Source organism: Micromys minutus (assembly GCF_963924665.1).
Source record: "Micromys minutus genome assembly, chromosome: 9".
Classification (NCBI taxonomy): domain Eukaryota; kingdom Metazoa; phylum Chordata; class Mammalia; order Rodentia; family Muridae; genus Micromys; species Micromys minutus.
In genome coordinates, this window is record NC_137978.1 from 30,700,241 (window position 1) to 30,713,787 (window position 13,547).

General features: G+C 38.1%; 1 protein-coding gene across 1 annotated transcript in view; it reads left to right on the top strand.

The window, feature by feature from the left end:
• SPATA6 (spermatogenesis associated 6) overlaps positions 1-10,801 on the top strand; it is a 101,620-nt gene extending 90,819 nt beyond the window's left edge. The window contains exons 12-13 of the mRNA XM_080922146.1: positions 7,547-7,638; positions 9,984-10,801. Coding sequence (XP_080778272.1) covers positions 7,547-7,638; positions 9,984-10,164 — 273 coding nt within the window. The 3' untranslated portion in view covers positions 10,165-10,801. The remainder of the gene's footprint in view (positions 1-7,546; positions 7,639-9,983) is intronic.
• The last annotated feature ends 2,746 nt before the right edge of the window (positions 10,802-13,547 follow it).

Consider the following 13,547-nt stretch of genomic DNA (forward strand, 5'->3'; position numbering starts at 1 on the left):
AGTTCTTAGACCTGCTTACCCTAGTACCTTACCTAGTACGTGGCTCCTCTATTGCCCTTCTTATGGGATACCCTAGACTAAATCATATGATTAGAATATCCTAATCACAATGTGAAGGGATATTAAAGATACTTTCTTTTGTTTTGTTTTTTTGAGGAGGTGGGAGATTTCACTAAAAGCACTTCCCTGGGACCACTGCTCATTCTGTCCACAGCATATATCTTTCTTTTCCTTTAAATTTTTCCTCTCAATGAAGCTGTTTCCTGGTTTTTGGTCTTTGTTTTATTTAGTTTGTTTATTGATGTTTTGCCTGGATGTAAGCCTGTGCACATGCCTGGAGCCCTTGGATGTCAGAAGTGGACATTGGAGCCACTGGAACTGGAGTTATGAGCCACTGTGTAGGCGGTGGGGATCAAATCTGAGTCCGCTAGAAGAGTAGCAAGTGTTCTTTCACTGCCAGGCCTCTTTTTCCCCTTAAGAGACATCATGTAGTCTCTAAAATAATGTCCTGTCTCTTTTAATGCTCTCTCGCCTCAAGGAGTAGTGGTGGCATTCAAGATTGTCCTTTCTCCTAATATAACGTATTCCTGAATGTCACTTTGTGCTAACTACTTCCCATAACCAACCAACCTCTGTCTTCTCTCACCTTCTAACACTTCTAACAGACCAGATTTTGCCTATTAACAGCTCCAGACCAACTAAAGACTTTTCTTTCTCCATGTGTGACTTGTTGACGTGGACATCTTTGGTGAGATACCGTGTCTTTCAGCTAGTGAATCTATTAATGTTCAAATGAGCTCAACTCGGGCCAAGGTAGGAAACTCTTCAGGTTCTCTCTCAAGTCTCTTATCATTGACCTAAGAAGCTCATCTGGACCATTTCCTTACTCATTCCTCAAGGGCCCAACAGATGGTTGGAATTGTGGTGTGATACCTAAGTTCTGATTTTGTTATTAAAATATTCTCAGGACTAAATACCAAACTATCACCAAAGACGAAGTTGTTGATAATAACTCATTTTTCTTATGCATGCTTTTCACAGTTTTTCTTCCTCCATTTTCCCACAATTCTGATTGTCTATATTTTTCAGAATGTGTTCTATAAGAGCCTTAAGTAGTCTCCTTTCTAATCCTCATTTAGGGTGCTGAGTATAAATATTCTGTTCACAGTTGACTTTTATTTTGGTGTCTTCAGTCATTGCAGGTGCCTAAAGTATTTTAACAGATTGCTGTTATAAATGGGAGTTTTGGTATTTAATCTGTAGCTTTTATGCCATTAGCTTAGGTGCATATCCAGTTCCTAGATTACTTTTAAAACACACAATTGTCTCCACAGAGAATTTCACTGGAGATATTTCAACGTCCTTGTAATTTTTTTATTGCAGGTGTTCGGGTGTGGGGGTGGAGGTGGGGAGAGAGAAAGGAGAGGAGAGAGAGGAGAGTTTGAAGCTTAATAATCACACTTAAAGACAGTGTGCTGGCTCTTATTGGTTTTATTATTCATTTAAAATTTTGTGAACACATTTAGGATTCTTTGTAATCTCTTCTGCTTCCTGCCCTTTGATTTGTTTTTCAGGAACTTTGGTCACATATATGTTGGGTCTAATTTTCATATAGGCTGTGTAGTTTTTGCCAACTTAACTCAAAACCTAGAGTTATCTGGGAAGGGGGACTCTCAACAGAGGCATTGCCTCTGTCAGACTGGCCTGGACATGTCTGTGGGGCATTTTCTTGATGGCTGATGTAGGAAGGGCCAGCCTAACGTGGACATGAGAGCTCCTCCCCAGGCTTCCATCTATGATGGTCTGTAATGTGGACGCCAAACAAACACTCCTTTCCCGAGTTGTTTTTAGTCGGCGTTCTATCATAGCAAAAGAGAAGCAAACCGGATACAATGGATACCAGAGAATGGGATTTTTCTGTAATGGACATGATCATGAGGTACTTTTGCCTTGGAATGTTTTGTGGGAGGAAAGCAGAAGATTTTGAACAATTTGACTCAAAAATCCAGTCAATGCTCCAAGCATAGCGAGTTGTTAAGTCAACTAGGAAGACAATGCAGTGGGAACTGAAGACCTGGTTTGTGATCTTTAAGAGAGAATCTTTTGGGCTATTGATGTAATATTTTTGACCATCAATCTAAGGAACTAAAAATCTTTGTTCCACTGGGACAATTGGTGCTACTTAGCTTAGGCTAAGAAATAACCAGCTGTGACTAACAAGGGAACAGCATCACTGATGTGAAATTTCTAAGAACTTTGCCCCAGAATTTAGCACACAGTATTTGTGGTGTAGAGGGGATTTAGGTTGCATCTCAAGCCGACAGTTGAACTTGGTATGTAATTTGTAAGAGTCTCCTACCTGCTACTGGTTTTGAAGGCATGAAGGGGTCTGGGAGAGCAGCTGAGGCTTGACACTGTTTGCTAGGTCAGTGTCCCTGCTGAGAGGCCAGAGGCCATCAGTGAAGGTTCAGCACAGCTGTGGTGGAGACCTCGGGATTGGATGGATACTCTCTGGCTTTTGTTTGCTGTCTTTTCCTCTCTAACCAACTCATGAACTTCCTCTATGAAATTATTTCTTCCTAAACTTTTTGCACCTCATGCATACATAAGTGTATTTTTATCAATACTTTCCTGAAGTTTCAGAGACAGGGTATGATTTAGTGTAATTTGTAAGATGTGTAGCCTATAATTTTTTAAAATCATTTTTACCTCCCAAAATGCACAGCATAGTTTCTGGCATATCTTGGCTTTCTTTCTCTTCCCATTTGCATCAAATTTTTAATTTTCTTCCCTCCTATTTCTTTGTTTAATTTGGATTCTGTTCCCAGGTGTTATTTTACTGTGTAGTTTATGAAGAAAGGAAACTCCGCTGGTTAGTTTTGAGAGCTAATAGATCCCCAGGTGGCTCTAGCTCCTGTGGAGTTTCCTGTGACTCTGCTCATTGTTGGAGGAGTTGGAAATATCTGCTTTTGGTGGCTGCTCACAAACTGATGCATTGAAGTCATCAGGTGGATGCCACCTGGTTTCCCCCTGCCCTTCCCTTCCTAAGTGTCTGCATATGAAAGATATGGTCATTCATTCACACGCTGTCAATGGGCACAATAGCAGAATTAAGAATTGACCTTTTACAAAGGCTAACTCAGTCAGTTACTGTATTCCTATTTTGAGGCTAATGCTTATGTACTGCTACACGCAGTGTTTAGATGTACACACACTAGATTGAAATGTAACTAAGAAGGAATTGATGAGGGACCAGGAATTTGGATATTCATGAGTTGAATACAGTATACACACACACACACACACACACACACACACAATGCACATTCATATGTGTAAATGCACACACATACACAACTTTATATATGGAGAATTGAGAAAAAGAGCAAAGGAGGGAGGAGTGGAGAATGGGAAGGAGGGATCTTGGAAATGAGATGAACTTTACATGAACCTCATTTATGTTTCATATACACCTAAATATACCCAACACTTAAAGATGATTGTATAAAAGAATTTAAGTGCTTTAAAAATCTTGACCTTTATTTTTATTTGACCCATTTTATGAGGACAGTGTGGAATTTTCTGTTTGTAAAGCCTTTGCTGACACTTCAAATAATTTGAATCTTGAAGTATTTTGAATTTTGGATTAGAAATATGCGTTTTGATTCTGAAGTCTTGATTTTCTTGTCACTGTTGTAAAAGCTGAGATTAGGGACTAAGCTAGCTCAGCATGTTCAGCCAGGGCTTATTTAGGACTCTAGCCCATTATTTCTTCAAGCATGCCTTATAAGAATACCATTATTTATTTCTTTTTGAATGTTGAACTATATTTTTAGACTTTTTGTTTCTGTCTCACAGGTTTCTTAAGCTTTTTTTTTTTTTTATGTTTTAGTGTTACTTTAGTACTGTGCCTTCTGAATGTGTACCATTGTGTGCCTGGTGCCTGCTGAGGCCAGAATGGGGTGTGTCAAGACTCCCAGGAACTGGAGTTTCAGACACAAGTGAGCCAATGTACATTCTGGGAACTGAACCTTGGTCCTCTGGAAGAGCAGCCAGTACTCTTAACTTCTGAGCCATCTTGAGCTCTGGACTTTTTATATTTATCATTCTGCTTGCTTTTATTATAGGTATTTATTTTAAAACTTAACTCTGATTTTTACAGCTTATAGTGTGCTATTAAACTTCCCTGCTAAGTTGATTATTTCAGTAACCTATATTTTTAATTCTAAATCTTTTATTTATCTTCCTGGACTCATATCTGAAACTTGTAAAAATACATGTCATTTTCAGCATCCCATACATTTTCTTGTTATATTAATCACAAACAGTAATTTGAAGTGTCTGTCTTCTATAATTCAATATTTAGAATGTGTTTGTATTTGCATCTCTGTCTTTTTTAATTTTTTCTTTTCAGCAGTGATGATATCCTGGCCCTAGGTACCTTGTTTATTTTTAGATATAGCTCTGGATATATTTAAAATGCTTTTGATTTTCTTCGTGAAGAAAGGGTTTTATTTTCTCTTTTAGGTAGGTAGAATTAAGGGCAAATAACTGATCCAAAAGGGACCTGGTTTTAGGCCATATTGAGTTTTGATAGATTCCGGTTTATCCTTAGAGTCCTGACCAATCCCAGCCCATCTCTCACTTATGGCACTAGTCCCCACTTTAAATTACAGTCATTAGGCCTTTACCAATACAGTGAGGCATGTTTGTGAGAGGTGTGAATTGACGTTTGACCATTTGAGAGAACTATGGACCCAGGGAATACTTGACTCTGGAGAACAGGCTTGGTTCTTTACGTCTAATGCTAAGAAGTTATTTCATGGCAATGTTTCAGTCAGTGTTCTGCATATGTGATGATGGACCACAGAGAGTACAGCATCACCTGATAATGTCATAGCTACATTACTTTAAGTATATACAGTAAAATGAACATAATGCATTTTCTCAACCCTAAGTGGCATATGGCATATAAGTCTCCCGTCTCTGTTTATTGTGACACCTTTTTATGGCCAGTTCAGTGTTTTCCTATTCAGTTTCTTCTCTATTCAGCAGCTGCTGCTCTGACTGAGACCAGCCTCTGACTTCTCAGAAGGCAGGTGTCCTTAGGTGCGTTCTCCTTGCAAATAGTCAGGTGTCAGTTCAGTATCCTTTTGAGGACGTTAGTGCTCATCTGCTTTCTATCAATATTTCTGGCAAATGTGTTTCTTTTAGGTGCCATGATTATACGGCATATTTTCTTTGACATTTTGGGGGTTAGCATATTTGTCCCCAGTCTGCTCAACTTCAGAAACCAACAAGTATCTTGAAGATTTTTGTATGTTTGAGGACTTTCTAGGCTTCGGTTTTAATCCTCTATGTTTGAGGGTTTCTTAAAACATTATATATATATACTTATATATCATACTTAGAAATTAGTCTCTTTTTTCATGGCCGGGGCTGGACGTTTAGCCTAGCTAGTCAGTGTCTGCGGTTCATAAAGAGTTTCAGTGGGGACACTGAAGTGGGTTTGTTTCTTGTGTACAGTGCTTCTCAGCCGTGTGATTCCCATCTCCGAACAATGCAAGACTATAGGAGATGCACTGCTTCCCAGATGTTTTCCTTTAGCTTTATTCCCTGATGTCTGGGGAAGCTATGAGAGTCAATATGTGACATGTTTTAGAAACTGCTGCATTTATAAGATGCTATAGAATTTAAATGCCTTTTGTATTGTACAATCATAAGAAAGCCTTCACAATTTTTCCGTCCCTAGTACTGAGCTTTTTTCAAACATTAGCTGTTCAAACTCAGCCTCTAGTTCATACCCAGATCTTCAAATACTTCAGGAAAAAAAAAAAAAAAAAAAAGGTGTGCACCGTGGATCAATATTTGAAAGGATTACCTCTCAAATAGCTTAACATCTATAGTCTTCATTGGTTTTGTGCCTAATATCCTAAAAATTATTTAATTTTCAGCTTTCTTAGTTTGCAACAGAAGTAGCTGTCTACTATAAATTATCCCATCTAACCCCCAAACAATTTTGGTATATTTTTACTAGGGGGTTTGTGTCTCTCTTTTTTTTTTAATTGCTATTATATATTATCATTACTTTACTTGCTCAAATTGATCATTTTACCTTTCTGTAGATTAGAGGTCTAACAATGGCCATAGCTGGCTAAATTCTAAGTAACTTTTTTTATGCCTGTCTCCCTTCCCCCAAGCACATTTTCTAGTCGGATGCTCTGGCTGTGTATATATACATGAGATGATAACTTCTGTTTGTATTCTTATCGGTAATGCCATCTGTCTGTGTTCTTGGGTCAGAAGTCCCCACCATGCCGTCCCTGATCCAGACTGGCAGTGTTCTGTGTGAGTGGTGTGAGCTTACTCCCTCAGGACGGCCCTCCCACTGTTTTCCTCACTTGTCTCTCTAATGTGGCTGGATGGCAGTCAAGAAAAAAGACCCAATGGAACGTTTGAAAATAAATGATAAATATTTATCATTTAGGCACTAACCAAAAGAAAACTAATTTAACTATTTTAATAGTAGACAAAAATGTTAAAGGGAAAATAAAGTGCCAGTAGAAATGCATGAATTATTCATAATGGGAAGACCTAAAGTTTTGACAACTAAAATTATATGTATATTTTGCAAAATGTTTTAACTTGCTTCTTTATTATTTACTGGTATTTTGACATACCTGAAGTGGATGGGCCCTTCCTCTACCAGTGCTGGTTTCTATGACCTGCTTTCTGTATTTCTGATCATGTTGACTGAGGAATGAGAGGTGATGGCTAAGGTTAGAACAGGAAGTACAGGAAACATTGTGTGAATTTACTGTGACAGTACAGCTTGTAAAACTAGCTCAGATGCCTTTGTTCCCAACACCCTTAAGTTAAGAATGTGAACTTTGGCTATGTATGTTTATACCAATTTACTCATTTCATTTTTTTTTTCTTTTCTGGTTTTTTTATTTTGGCTTATCATCAGCAAATCATTTCTTTTACAATTCATGGATGCATGCTTGCATCTGTGTAATTTTCTCAAGTATTAGTATTTATCACAGATAAGTTCATATTAAAATGTTGTAGCTTTGTTAATTTACATATCTTGTCACATCTACTATCATTTATCCCATGTTTATAAAGTGTTTACTGGATGCCTAGTCTTTGCTAACTAGTACTAACCACATTATAGTGTGCTCTTTTGAAACATGCAGACAAACAACTATACAGATTGAGCAGGTTATATTTAGGAACATGTATGGATATGCAGACATGCATGTAGCAATTAGTTATCAAAAAGAGGCTGTGGTTTTGAAAGAGAACAAGTATGGGAATGTGAGAGGATGTGGAGGAAGGAAAAGGGAGAAATGATATAATTATATTATAATCTAAAAATGTTATTGAGAGATAATGTATTCTCAACAGTTTGTTTCTCTCCTCGGATGTCCTAGCACTTGATTTAGACTCTTAAAGTGAGGCAGGAGAGACTCATTTACCGAAGATTAATTTCTACTATGTTTGAAGCAATGAGAAAATGAATGGAAATCTTTTAATTTTTCAGGAAGAGAGAGACCCTGAGAAAGAAGATGAACTGGAACTGAAAAGAAGTCTTTTATATAGAGACTCTGCCTATGACAGTGACCCTGAATATAGGTATGGACTTGCTTCTATGTGTGGAAATATTTTCACAGCTAGTATAAAGATGACCTATTCTCTTTTTCTCCCCTAGATTTAAATTTTCTTAAATAAAAGCATGTATGTCTGTATGTGGATATGTACATTCGAGGGCAGATGCCTTTGGAGTTTGGAGACATGTGATCTCCCGGTAGAGAGCAGAGCTGTGCTCTTGTGTTTGCTATACCAGCACAGGGAAGCAGAGGCAGAGGACCCTAGGGTCTGTGGACTGGGTACTGTGATGAGCTCCCAATTCAGTGACAGACCTTTCCTCCACAAGTAACATGGAAAACATGTGATAAAGACACCATACATTGACTTCTGCCTCTACACACATGCTCATCCATTTTCACACATGTACACACACACACACACACACACTCAAATACCCAACTTGTGATGATTCATTTCCTCCTGTTTTGAATTTATTTGACTGACCAGCAAATATATATCTTTCATGATACATTTATCATAAACTAAAAAAGCTTTTTAAAAAATAATTTTAGACAAGTAAATCTTTTCAAATTACTGTAAGAAAAATCTGTTTGTTTAAAATTTCAGGGATATTTGAAATAGATATTTTTGAAAGATTACACTAGCAAATTTTAATGTGAAAGTTCTGTGCCAATGGCTATAAGACGCCGAATGAAAACCTATGAATCATGGGTAGCTGCAGGTGTCATTGCTGTTGCACCATAGAGTGTTCTCTGAGTTTTTTCATCGTGAAATTTCTTAGGGACTGTGTTCCATGAAATATAATTAATTCCTTTCTAGCTGTCTTGCACCAAAATGTTCTTAAAAATTCACTTGTTCACAATTTATCAGAGATCCTACACTGCCTCAAACTAGATAATACTATGTTTAAGATAGTGACGTTTGTGATTGCACCTCATCTTAGACTTCATATTAAGACTCATTTTGCTCAGCGCTGTATTTCACAATTAGGACTTTTACTTGTTTCTTTGTTTTAAAATATGTAATATTTTGGAGCAAATCTACCCCCATTCCCTTGCCTCCCATTCCCTACCTGTCCCCCACTTCCGCTAAAATCATATAATTGATATGGACCTTTTGTTTATGCAATCATAGTTGCTGAGAGGTGACACGACATCACAGCCACCTTGTGTTCCCAAACCAGCATTTCATAGGTCTCCTCCCTGGGTTCCAACTCTTGTATGAGCCTTGGCTGGCAGGGTTGGGGAGGGGTGTTTGATGCTTGCACAGCTAAGCACTCAGAGTTACCTACACGAAGTACTTTGACCAGTCTTCACTCTGCACTGACCAGTACCAACTGCCAAAATAAGTTTCTCTGACTGACGCTGATAACCAGGGAAATCTATCAGCATACATGTTTGGAAGGCAGTTTGACAGTACCACTAGATAGACGGTAACAGTAGCTTTCCCCTAGGGCCTGTGGCCTTCACAGTTAAGAGCTTTTACTAGATTTGCAGTACCAGGCATGAAATTATCCCTGTGGAAAGCGACCTCATATCTAATGAGAAGCAGTTGCATCTGTGACCATCATGCCCCTTTGCACTGGTGGGTACACTTAGCATGCAGGCTGGTATTGTAGCATACAGTGTCCAGTGCTGGGCTAGACCTTCTTGCATAGTGCCGTAAGTATCTGTGCCAGCCACTGGGGAGTTTCCTAGTCAGCCGAGATGGGCTTATTGATATTCTGAATCTTACTATCTTGTTATGCTGATGTGAGATTGCCGGGCATAACGAAAGTATTTCACTCACTGCATCATAATCACCTAAATACTGTGCCGTGCACTCTGTGTGTATTCTCTTGAATTGTACAGGCGATTATATAAAAACACAATTAAGGAGGAAGAAACTGAAAAGCTGATAACTGAAGGCTCCTGAGCGTTCAGAGAATTCTGGCTTTACAAGTTCTGTCCTTCACTGACCCTGACACTCTATTGTGCTGTTTTCATTTTCACTTTTGTTGTTACTACAAGGTTTCTCCATATAGACCACGCTGGCCTTGAATTTACAGAGACCTGCCTCCCAAGTTCTGGGATTAAAAGTGTGTGTGCCACTATGCCTGGCTTCTGTGTTGTTTTTACCTTGCTTTTAACTCTATGTTAAGAGTTAGGTTTTTTTTTATTTTATTCTACATAGTTTCACATTAACAGTTAACTTTCCCTCATAGAAAGCCAATTTTGAAAAGCAAAGTCTTAATGTGTTTTGTTTCTCACAGCCACAACAGAGTATCACATATCCATAAATACCCAGTAAACGTTTGAACTAATAGTAGTGCCTCTAACTTTATTTCACCATTTTAACTTTTTTTTTTTTTCAAAACCATCTTTCCTCAGCTCCTTTCAGCGGCCGCGGGGCTCTTTCCATTTGGATGATGGTGAATGCCGGACCAACAGAGCAGCCTCTTTTAAAGGGAAATCCTACCGACCCGTCTTTGAGAACAGCATGGACAAGATGTACAGGAATTTATACCAAAAAGCCTGTAGTTCTGTTTCTCATACACAGGAAAGCTTCTGAGACCATCTACCATAAACTGTAGAACTGTCCATGTCAGCCTCTCAATGAAAGCGTTTGATGTGATCTGTATTTGTATGCCTTTCTTTAAAACAGATGTTCGCTGAGTAACAGACTTGAATCCAGTGTAGTTCTTCAAATGGTAAATTATCACAGTCAAGCCTTTATTACAGAAGAATGTGCTGTTTCCAATGTCAAACCTGTACAATATAGTCACAACTTCTAATTTGTGACAAGTCTCTCTTGCCACATGTGCTCTTATCCCCACTGACAAACTGAAGAATAGGCTCTTTCTAAAATGTTCTTCCATTATTATTCCCTCTCAACTTTCCACCTGCTTGGCTGGTTATCTCATCTGAGTAGTATTTAATTAATATTAGCTTCCTGTTATCAGTAATGAGTAAAACAATGTACTCTGCAGAAACAAAATTTAAGAATGTAAACCTGTTCTAACAAATATTATCTACTTTTTCTCTTAGAAGAGGCTGTTATATTTCTTAGGTCCTGAAAGCTAGCTTTCGTTGTAAAGCTCACAGATGCTCTCACTCCTTCTCTAGAAGACCAGCTGATTTACCTGAATGACTAATGGCTACATTCAGTCACTAATAAAGACCATGAATGACCGACCCCAAATGTAGCTAATGTTTTAGTGTTGAATTATTTGCAATATTTTCTTCTACGAAAATACATTTTGATGCAAACAGAATAAATGAAACAGCCTGTGTTAGTAAGCATGTAGAAACTAAAAATAAATAATTGAAAATAAAAATAATGATATTGTAATTTTACCTCTGGTATTTTCATAGGTATCACATGACTCAGGAAACTAGCAAACATGGAGAGATGAAAATAACTCAGCAGTTGCTTTTAGTAAATACTCATAAACCTAGTGATGGATTGATAAAATATGTGTCTCTTCCCCCTTCCTGCTCCCATGAAGCCAGCTGCACTTTAAAGTGCAGAGAAAGTGATTAGTACTGAGCCAGAGTGAAGGGAGGTAAAGTTTCTGAAATGAGAGTCTGAAAAGCTTGAGAGTTAACTATAGGCAGTGTTTTCTCCTTGACTCTACTACTTGTTAATTTTACTTTTCTGCCTTAAAAAGAAAGACATCTGATATTAAAGTGTGGCATACCTTTATGTTATATCATAACAGAACTCTTAAACATGTCAAGGCATCTCAGTTTGGCAATCTACTATATCAAAAATAACATCATAGGCAAGCACACACATCTAGGCTCCCATCTCACCACTGCCATTTCCTAGCTGAGTCTCTTGAATGCTGTTCTTAGTTTCCCTAGCTGCTGTAGGAAGAATGAATGTGGAGTAGCCCCCAAACCATGTCCTATGGATGAGAATCAAAATTCTATGAAATGGGTATAAGAACATAGATCTAACTATTTTACTGCTCCTGTCTGCTTGCTACACACACACACACACACACACACACACGCACACACACACACAGCCATTGGGAATAGAGGGTGCAGTAGATGTACTTGTAAACTCACCCTTGGACTAGGTTCCCACATTTACAGGAAGCTTTATATGAGAGAAGCTTTAGTGCCCATGATGTGCACTAGCAGAAGTTTATATTCCCAACTTATGTGCCTTAATCAGTGAGTTAACTCAGCATTTTCTAACCTAAGAATGTTTGCTGATATGACTACCACTCCCTACTCTGCTGTTCTGTACCACATTTCCAAATGCCATTCTCAGATGTGCTTGGACATAGGCTAACAAAATGTTGCAGTGTGTGAGCACTGACCTCCTTGACATAGGTTATATTATGATTTGCACACCATGTTTCTAAAGGTTAACATGAATACTGATCTTTTTAAAAGCCATGTTGGGGGACTGGAGAAATGAGCTGGTCGAGTGCTGGCCATGTGAGCAAGAAGACAGAGTTCATATCCCAGCATGCAAGGAAAAGCTGGGTGCAGCATTTTTCCTCTGTAACCCCAGTGCTGGGGAGGAAAGACTTCTCAAGCTCAAGGTAATGCAGCTGAATCAGGGACCTGTAGGTCCAGTGAAACCCTGTGGCTCAAAAGATAAGGTGGATAGTATCTACAGAAGTTACTTAATGAATGGTGACCTCTGGCCTTGACACACACGAGCAAACACACATAAACATGCACATATACAATCCATAATCTGAGTGCAAATTGATGTATTTTACTTTAGGGGGGAAAAGCTCAACTTTAATTCATTTAAAATTACTCTTTAGCCAAGCATGGTGACACATACCTATAATCCCAGTACTTAGTAGACAGAGGCAGGAGGAGGGCTGTAAATTCAAAAATAGACTGATCTATATTGTGAGTGTCAAGCCATCAAGAGCTTCACAGTGACAGTTTGTCTTAAAAGGGAAAGAAAATTGTTTGATGATAAGGAAAAAAGTTATTTAAAAATGTTTCTATTTTTATCAAAATACCCAAATAAATAAGCCCTTGCTACCCTTGTGATGACTATTAGGTATGAGGAGAACAAAACTAGGGAAGGCTCCAAAGGGAGCTTCAGAAACTGGTTTTCTGGAAGGTGTTTGCTACGGGGTGAAATTGGCATCTCTATGAAGGATGAAGGAAAATTTCTAAATATGTGCCTGTCCCTGTTCCCTGGGGGGAAGGATAGTTCTTCATTACTCCATGGCTATGGGTTCTTATGCTGTACCATGTTTATAGAGGAATGCCTTTAGGGACTGGTAGTATTTTATCATTTATAGAATGCTACTGTATTTTATAAAAATCTAAAATCATTAGGCTTAACTTGAAAAAAACATTTTTCTCCTTTTTTTGGTGATAATATTTTTTTCTGTTTCCCAGTCCTTTCTCTTTAATGTATTTTTTTTCTCATTTAAAGTTAAAAGGGGAGGGAACAGAGACAGGATCTCTGAGTTTGAGGCCAATCTGGACAACAGAGTGTGATCTTATCTCAAAACAACAACAACAACAACCCCACCCCCCGAAAACCTCAGAATATTTAGGAAAGAAAATGTTAAAGTCATTGAAGAAATAAAATCCCTGGTTCTACTAGTTATAGTTTCAAGTTCTATATTATTGTTCATGTTTGATTTTTCAGACATACATGGTGATAAAGGGATTAATTTTAAAGTCTTCAGCTCTCTAATTATTTAATGGATTAATGTGAATGATCAGGATGTCCATGGCAGGAGAGGTGCACTCTGACTTCAGAGATTAAAAATAAGGAGTAAATACAGAGGACTGGTAATATACTTAATTATTAATAAATTTATTGAGATACAGCCTTTTGAAATATAAAGTTCTGTAGTTTTTACACTGTTCCCTGACTTCTACAACCATAACCACTAAATTCAGATATTTTATCAGCCCAGAACTCTTGTATGCAAATGGTAACCTCTTCTTGCTTCC